Below are 9807 nucleotides of genomic sequence, written 5' to 3'. Positions count from 1 at the left end.
CTCGTAAGGAAAAGGAACCCGTCCGTCCACCACCCCACCGAGGACTGGTAAACGTACCCTACCGACGTCCACCTACGTAAAAGTAACTGCGGGGGGGGGGGGGGTAATGCATGTCGGGGAGTTCTAAGGAACAGTGCAATCGGTGAACCAAGTCCCATAAATTTTTAAAAGCAAACCAACCCCAATTTATTCAATGTGATGATCAAAAGGGATGGGCAGGATCTCCTTTAACTTTACTTATGAAAGTCCTTAAGTGGCGGTTTGGCATAGTATGGTAATACCACCTGGTGAGCTCCAATGTGTTCTTATGGAATACCTCATTTCTACAGAGCCTATTGCAACCAGTAGTAATTATAGTGAAATAGTGGTTGCTAGTGCAGAATTGTTTTGAGAAAAGCACACCTGGCTGGGCAACACTCACCACAGAGTAGGATCCTGTGAAAACAAGGTAAGGGACTCTGAAAGGTAAAAATAAAAATCCCCCTATAGATAATCTAACACAAATAATGTGAGATAAAGGTATTGGGAGAAGTCCACATAACCTTTAGTGGGGAATTTAACTGGGCTGCTAAAGACATAGAAAAGAAAAATATGGTTAGGTGTAACTCAGAGAAGATACCTAGCCCTCTAAAAGTATAAGTGCATGCAACAAAACCTTCAAGACCCTCACTGAACATGCCCAAGATCGAAATATTATGGGAGAGAAAGAGTGAGAAGATGAACTGGAGAAAAGGACTGAACCCCTTTCCTGTCTGACAGAGTGTTGGGTTAGAAGAACTGGTCTGAAGACGTAGAGAGAATGAGAAAGTAGTATGTGGACAAACAGCACAAATCACTCTGACCAGTGATGTCTGCAGGTCATGTGCACTATATCTTATTATAGCTACCTCCACAGAGAGAGATTAAAAGAAGTGGAAGAGTTAGACACATGAGAAAAGATCGCAGAAGCAGAAATCTGGATGTAGCCACCAGTCTGGTGCACTCAACAGGATCTGACAATGGGTTGGAATAAATCATATTTCACACCCTTGGTAACATAGGAAGTAGAGAGAAGGGTGAGAGTGGTAACCCTCTTCTTCCAGATGGAAAGTATCTATTGCCAAGGCCCAGAGATGAGGTACAGTAGACCAAATTGCCAATAGTTGGGTGATCCAATGAGAGGCCAACCCACTAATTAGAGTTGCAAAATGAGAGGCAATCCAACTGAACTTTGTGATGAAACATCTATTCTGTCAGGAGAATCTGTCTGGATTAAGACAAAGGACCTGCTACCATAAGCATCACCCGTGGAACATGTAAAGCTAGGTGGGTGATAAGATAAGACTAGTCCTGAGAAAGGAAGTCCAAAATTCCAAAATAAGGAGCCCGAGACCATATTCCCCTTTATTAGAAACATAAGACACCACTGAGCAATAGTCAGAGTGAAACCTAATGGTTTACCTCTTAAAAAGCCCAACAACCATGAGACCTTCCCTGTTGAAGAGCAAGAAGGACAAAAACAATGTCTGTGCATACTCAGGAATTCCCGACTGTTGGTATATGGACCCCATCCCTGAAGCAAAGCATTCATGCAGAGTATGGAACTCTGGACGAGATGGCAGTAGAGAAACCCAATTTGTAGTAGGTCCTGACTTAACCCCTCAAGATCAAAGAATGATTCCAACTAAGGAAGCTGCAGAAACCAGGAAATAGATTTGTACAATCCCTGGTCACTTAAAGACCAATAAAAGGATCACTTGTGTTCTTGTCACAAAGGCACAAAGGATTTGAGTGATGCCCACATTCCCAGAAGAGAGAGAACCATCTGTGCAATGGGAGAAGGAGGGGTGAGTAAGAATGTAGCATCCTATTCTAAAGTATTGAGCAAAATGGGAGACAGCTGAGCCCAACTGAGAGAAGAGATGAAAAATTAAAAATACCCAGACTGAAGACATTTTGAATTGGTGCAAGAATAGGTGTCACAGACCCAAAAGAGAAGCCTGTCTGGGTTATATCTGAAAGTAGAAGTAGGATGTGACGGTCTAACAATTGATGAGATTTTGCCAGCAGTAACCAGTCATCTATGGAATGGTGTGTGTACAATGAAGGGGATCAGAAAACTTGTACGATACAGCAGAACCCATGTTAAGCCTATGCGACACATAAGAAAAAGCTTGGAACTGCAGTACCTGACCCTTGTGCACCACAAATGCCGATAGTGGTGGGACTCCACCACCATCGCAAAGTGCAGGTAAGAGCCAACTACAAGCAAGTTGGACATCTACTATCCCAGTAAAAAATCAACACAGATTGAGAAATGATTAATTTGTGAACAAAGGAGAATCTAGACATTAATATAGACAAGGAAGATTGATGACTGGACACCAATCTCCTGTCTTCATAGGCCCAACAACTATTAGGAATAAAAACTGAATAATAGCCCGACTCTCTCAGATAACTCTAGAACTAAGTTGCAAATTCTGATGAACTGTGGGAGATGGAAACCCTACAGGGTGACTGGATAAGAGAGGGGAAGATGTGAACTGAATGATCAACTGTGACCCAAGGACCTGCAGAGCTTCTAGACCAATGGGTAAGATTACCACACATCAAGAAAATCTTTAAACTGAGACCCCACAGCACCTGAAGATATACGATAATCACTGATGCTGCTGGTGATCCGACTAATCAGTAGAAACCTTGCATATAAACAGAATCTATTCTAAGTACCAATGTACCGAGGAGCCAATGTCGGGGATTGTTACTCACGAATAGGGGATTAACTATGACCCCCCTGTAAGAGCCATTGAAATTCGAGACTCCAACAACAACCAGGAGAAATTTATAAACCAAATATTGAACCAATGTTCATGCTAACAATGGATCCAGCTCATCCTCAGTGAAACTGGTGATCCTGAAAATGTTGAATCCCGAAGTTCTGACAACATATCAGATAAGGCTTAACTGTATCTTCACATAACTAAGAAAGAAACCTTACAGTATGAACCATAATTTCCATATATGGAAAAAAATTCGCTCCCAGGCCTTTTAGCCATCAATTAAAAGCCCAAAATATCACACACTCGAAGAAACAACAGAAGAAAAACAAATCAAAAGCAACATATCCCAAAGTGGCCTCCTTTTCGTTTTTGATAGGTCATTTAATTCTTTCAGCACAGGCACGGTCCCTGGGACTGACCTCTTAACCATTTTGTGCTTGTCATAGTTTTCATGCTATAACTTTTAAATTAGTAAGCGTATGTTAACTAAATTTGGCAGATCATCAGTAAACATGACAATGCTTTCATATGCAAAATATAAATTTTTTTATTAAGTCTTAAGGTTTGTAAAGCAATGTTTTTATCATGCCTTTTTATTCTTTTTGGAAGTTGCCTATCCGACATGCAAAGTAATTTTCATTTTAAGATTAAAAACTTTCCAAATTTCACATGCAAAATCTTTATAATGTCCAGATAGTTATCAAACGTTTCTTAAGAAAAAACTTTATATTTTATCTGTTATTTTCAGTAATTAATTTCTGTATGGGTTCAGTAGATTTGACCGATCTCGCAACCGCCATGAAAAATTAGGAAATAAATAAATACGGGTACTTTTAGCAAATTAACAGTTTAATTTAGCTTATTGGATTCTTATTAGATTGACATATCAGCTGCCAATTTTACTTCGCTATATGTACGTTAACAATGTACTTTATTCTTCTTGATACTTTAAACTTATTTTGATGAAAAATGCTCTGTTTAGTTCTTGAATTTTTTCATTTCAGCCCCTCCCAATTCATTCTAGAATGAACACAAATTATAACACAAAAACATAAATGTTTAGAGTAAATAGCTTAAGTCTCATAACATTACACATTTATATATATATTTATTATATTGACCTTTCAACCATGCCTGTAACAATACAGAAGATACAATGATGCGGCTCACGTGCACTCATGTTACCATATCAAATAACATACAACTGACTTTTGGTCTGTACAAAGTAACTTGTCTTGGCTGTGTTTTAGTAGACTAGTATTTTGTAAAATACAGTCACATTTCAGTTATTATACATTATATATGTATATAGATTATTGCTATTTTGAAATAAGTTCTTAAACTTATTTTTCTTAAAACGTAGAAATATAAAACAGCAATTAAGAAAGTAAAACAAACAATTATCAGAAAATCAGGGGTACACAACAGATAGAGATGTCTAAGCTTTTAATGATCTTGAAGTTGACCTTATTAAATAGTGTCACACATACAAATATAGTAAACATAATTAAAATCAAGTTAAAGTTATTCATAACAAAATAACTGTGATAAATACACTAACCTGAAGCCCTTCTATAATACTCCTTTCATTTCGGTACAAGCTTGAGGAAGAGTGTTCACGTCGAGGAGTTCGACTGGCAGACAACCATGCACGAGTATGCTTGCTGATTACAGAATTTTTACTGAACATGGAAGAAACCTGGGTGTCTAGATCGACTGGTATGGCTATGCCTCGATTTCTGGCTAACATAAAAAAGTTTTGAAATATATAAAATAACACTGAACATATTCATCTTCACATGTCATCAACAATGTGTACATAAACTATTAGCATCTATATATATTATACAGATTTATTTGGTACATGAATTAAAGAAAACAACAACAAAACCCCAACATTTGATATTGGCAGCCTACCAATAAAAAGAATAATCAAAGTAGGAATTGTGACTCCCATTTGTATTCTCATTTAAATAAAATTAAACATAAAGCTACTTAAACATTTATCTTGGAAGGTATTCACAATCATTCTATTCTTTGGTTTCAATTGCTGTAATTCTAAGTACTCCTCTCAAAGAGAAACATTAACTGATGATGACAACAGAAAATATTTTCCTAGAAACTGAACAAAAAGGAATAAAACTAACTTCATCCACACCTAACACATACAACAATGTAATGAACAATCTTGTTGCCAATTGCTAGATTAAGAGTTTTATTTAAATTAATCTGATATTCAACAATTTCTACTGTCCTTCAAAAGTTTGCATCTGACCAATATGTATTTTGATAATATTTAACAAACTTTCTTTTTCATTTAACTCCAATAATATTTTACCTTCAGTGTGTGTGTGTGTGTGTGTGTGTCATATTTTAGAGATTAGAAAAAGGCTCTCACAGCAAACAAATATAACAAATAATAATTAAAAATACAGAATTTCACTAGAATTCACTAAATCATTAATTTTTCATAAATATTGTTTTTATAAGAAAAAATATAGACATTAGAAGCAAGACAAATATTATTTCAAGAATTCTAACAAAATTCAAATGCAGTGTTTTATTATTGGTACGTTAAATATTTCATATTTTCAATAAAAATTTTTAGAATTCCCTGATATTCTATGTTTAGAAAGTCACCAAATAATTGAGTTCTGATTAAAGAAGGTAGTTTGTAATGAGACTGTGTACTTTGTTCATTAGTGTAAACTAATAGTGCAAAAAAGTAATGGAATACAAATCACAAAACCATGAAGCACAGTTTATATATATGTATCTGATGAGTAAGTGGTACCAAAGAAGTGTCCCCTGAGTTTTTGTCGTACTTTAGGCGGCAGTCCAAGTTGCCTATCCTTAATGCTGGGCCTGCTGGTAAGATAACCTACATGTTGATCATCAAACACCATCTTATCAAAGAACTGCTCTGTTTAACAGGGTGGATGTATTTGTATATTTTTTATCACATTTTTTGATGTTATTAGAGTATAGCTCTGTACACCAAAGTCAACTGATACTTTTACACTGTCATAGCCTTTGGTATTGTACCACCAATGTGAGCTGATATTCTCAGAATACCAATTCTAAGTTATAGATACAGCATACAATAAGAATAACACAGTTATTATTTTATTTAAAACTGTTTGGCAATATGATGACGATATTAAATTCAAAGAGAAGGGTATAGTTTTACTTCAAAGTAAGCTAACATATAATGTAATATGTGTAAATATATATATATTTTTAGGTATGAGCTTACCAATGTCTGATAATGTTTTGATGCAGGTTTCAACATTCATTCGTTTGTGAAGTTTTAACCAGGAGCAATTAGACAGTCGGAATGCTCCTTGAAGCAGCCGTACAAAGACAGGCTGATGGGTCTGTAGTTTATGAAAAAAAGTTATCATACCTTGCAGAATGAGTTGTAAAAAAAGCACCTTACATATAATTTTGCATTTATGCTTTAACAAACCACATATAATGTTCTGTCCAACTTTTCATATGACAATGTCACACAGAGAAGGTGAAGTAACTGAACACTAAGTCACCGATGTAAGTAAAGAATTTTTTTTTTGGAAATGTAAAAACTTAAGCATAAACTCTTAAAAACTTAACTCATATTGTTCTACAAAAAACTACTTTTACTCTCATATTTCAATATCATAATTCAAATGAAGTATAAGATAATAAAGCAAGCTTTTTATAAGCTTTAAGAAAAATTGGATCTCCAATTATAGCAGAGGTTGTTCACAAATACCTTTTCTTCTGGAATCACATCATAAATCTATCCTTTCATCATTTTCTTTGTGTGTGTGTGTGTGTGTGTGTGTGTGTGTGTGTGTCGGTAGTTAAGCACAAAGCTAGGCAAGGGCTATCCGTGCTGTGCCTACCTCAAGTATTGAAACCCTGTTTTTAGCATTGTAAAAACTTGCTGCTGTGCCACTGGTAGAAATCATCATTTTCTTATCTCTCCACAAATCTTTGTTGAACTGAAAGCCTTATCAGGGTTTTATAGTTATAAAGAATGGAAAAATAGCTTTCATGATGTGTTTAGGTCAGTAGCCTATCACTTCTTAAAACTGAGATATCAGCAATTATATCATACCACATCAACTGATGTTGAGAAATGGTGATTGGCTTAAAACTTGATAAAACTTCACTTGTATTCAACTTACAAGGTAATATTAGTGATATTTTGTCCAACACTATTATCAATTTCTTCTTAGAAAGCTATGAATGGCAAATTATGCTCAGAACATTTTAGGAAATTCTCAAACATTAATGCTTTTACTAGGAGCGAGTTGAAATCGGCACAAAATCAAAATTAGTAATTTTTTTTTAAAACTTGTATGTATAGAATTAAGCATATAAAAAATGCTTACTGAATAAATTTAGAATCTGAAGTTTTTTATTTTTCAACATGTGGAAATATGACTACAAATTTATTTTCAATAATTTTTTTTTACTTTAATGATATAGTTTTACCCTGAAGGCGTACTGCACTCAAATGAGCATGAATTAAACAGCAATGTGTCAAATAATTATCTGTACGTAAGAGAGAGAAAACAAAAGGTGCAGTTATCCAAGCAATAGCTCAAGTAAGGAGAAAAACATCATTATAGTAAAGCTGTTGAATGCTGGCAGTTGACAACTGTTTCACCACCAGGTGTAGCACTAGCTCATGTTTGAGCAAGAAGATTGTTCTCATACCACATAAGACTCATAATTTGTTGCTTAGGAGCATTATTTGTCATGCATTGTGAAATTTCAGTGTTTGTAGTGCTACTCTTTGTGCTTTAATCCTGCAGAGATCACCATATTAAGGTAGGATAGGAAATATTGCATATACAAAAATGTCTTAACACAGACACCTCCATTACATTATCAGACATCATAATTCAAAGTTAACATTATATCATAGACATTTTGTGAGAAATATGACTGCAATACATTAAATAGCATGTTTTACAGCAAATATATACCACTATCAAATAAACACAGTTACAGAACCGCTCATACATTATATGCTACCAGTGATTAAACAGCAAAATACAACAACATTCCTTGAGATGACGACATAAAATTCAAGAAGTATGTGGTTTCACTAAAGAGAAATGTTGTCAACATACAATAAGTTGAAATAATTTTGTGTTCTTTAAAGATAATTGGAAATAATCTAGCTTTCAATTGTGCATTTCATTCAACTGAAATACTTTTCCCAACAATTAAAATATCATTAAATTAATACATTGATAAAAACTTCCATATTTTAACGGAAATACTGACAAGAGCAATCACTCTTGCAATTTCCAGAAGAGGGAGATCTGTATCTCTCATAAATTTTACAAATATGAAATACTGTAAAAACATTTTTGTCTTTTTAATCTAATTCAACAATATTCCTTTAAAACAGTATATAAAAGAAAGTTTTTCAAATTTAATTTTTCTTTTTGCAATGAATGGTAGTAAAGATTGTTGAGTTTCATGTAAGCCTACTTGCATTAACCACCCAAAATTGTTAAGTAAAAGACAAAAGGATGGCAGCTAGCTAATCAACACCAACCACTGCCTACTCTTATAATGTGGCTTGTTTCTACAGGTAACAGAGTGCAAATCACAGAACCTCAGATCCATAGATTTAACACTTTCCTTGTTTCCATACATTTCATGCACAGGTTTCTAAGAATATGTCTAGTTTTAACAAAACTCCTTTTTTCCGTTAACAAGTTTTGATATAAGAATAATCTATGTTTTCTTTGTAAAGTTTGTTAGAAGAAACTCATGCAAAGGTATAAAACACTGACCTGAACTGTTGTGCTCTGATCAGAAAATGGGGAGTTAAAAAATGTGGTGATAATGTTCATTACAGATATTAAGACGTATTTTTCTAGCTGATAATCAGCTCGGCGACGGTCATGAGATGGTGCATTACAAACCTAAAAATACAAAGAGTTGAATAAAATGTCTTTCTTCAACAATATAAGAATTATCATTCGGCATTAATAACTGAAAAACTTTCTCCCGGGAACCAGTAAATGCTGCTATAACTAAATATTAATTAATCCTAGATATGTTTAAAAGTCACACATCAATATAAACAGACCATGTTAATAAACAAGCTGTATACATTTATTTATTTATTTTAACTATTCTTCTGAGATATAAACATTGAATTTGACTTGATAACTTAGTGACCTTATTAATTGATATGTATACTAATCAATGAAACAGCATCTATTTCACATAAAAACTTCTACTTTTACTTGTGAAAAAAATAAAGCAAGTTCAAGTTAATAAAATATATTCATGATAAACTTTGTAAAGACAAAAAAAGTAAAATAAATATTTATAAATAGGAATTTTATTTTTATGAACTCATGGCAACTCTTTTTCTGCTGTTATAAAAATTCAATGAAGCACTTAGAAAAAATTGAGATGCCAAAATATTATATATATTCTAATGTCAATGTGCTACAAAAGAGTAAAATTAAAACAGAATCCCATCCCTAGACTGCAAATGAGATCACACGGTAAGAAAACTAGACTCCATGTAGTTCTCTACATTTCTTTAAAGCATAATGATTCTAAAAAAAGCTGAAATTGTAGGTTTTCATTAGTATGGGGAAAAAGACAATTTATCAATTAGTTAAAAGGTTGCTTTGTATGTCAACAGTTCTTATGATAGTTACATTCTTTCGTAGGTTCAGAATTAGTTATATCTAACATTCAGTAATATGTATAATAATGCAATATTCTAATGTTAGGGATGGACCAAATACTTGCTCTTTGCTACAATGAAAGGTTTGTGGATCTAGTATTTAGAAAGACAAGTGTAGTGGAGGAATGAAAGAAACAAAGTATCAGGTGAAGTTATATAAAAACAAACAAACAGACTATATTTTCAAGAATAATAGAAAAGGGTCAGTGGAACAATGGCTGATCATTCTAGTGGAAAGGGTCACTAGAACAATGGCTGATCATTCTAGTGGAAAGGGTCACTAGAACAATGGCTGATCATTCTAGTGGAAAGGGTCACTAGAACAATGGCTGA

At 33.9% G+C, this 9807-nt stretch overlaps 1 protein-coding gene across 1 annotated transcript in view; it reads right to left on the bottom strand.

The window, feature by feature from the left end:
- The window catches only part of LOC106460236 (inositol 1,4,5-trisphosphate receptor type 1-like), a 109320-nt gene that overhangs the window by 29468 nt on the left and 70045 nt on the right, over positions 1–9807 (bottom strand). Inside the window, exons 32-34 of the mRNA XM_022386900.1 lie at positions 8561–8692; positions 6016–6136; positions 4321–4502 (exon numbers count right to left, since the gene is read on the bottom strand). Of these exons, the coding sequence (XP_022242608.1) occupies positions 4321–4502; positions 6016–6136; positions 8561–8692 (435 nt within the window). The remainder of the gene's footprint in view (positions 1–4320; positions 4503–6015; positions 6137–8560; positions 8693–9807) is intronic.

This window comes from Limulus polyphemus, unplaced genomic scaffold, assembly GCF_000517525.1.
Source record: "Limulus polyphemus unplaced genomic scaffold, Limulus_polyphemus-2.1.2 Scaffold732, whole genome shotgun sequence".
Lineage (NCBI taxonomy): Eukaryota > Metazoa > Arthropoda > Merostomata > Xiphosura > Limulidae > Limulus > Limulus polyphemus.
The sequence above is the reverse complement of the archived record's forward strand: the minus strand, read 5'-3'. Positions and strand labels throughout refer to the sequence as shown.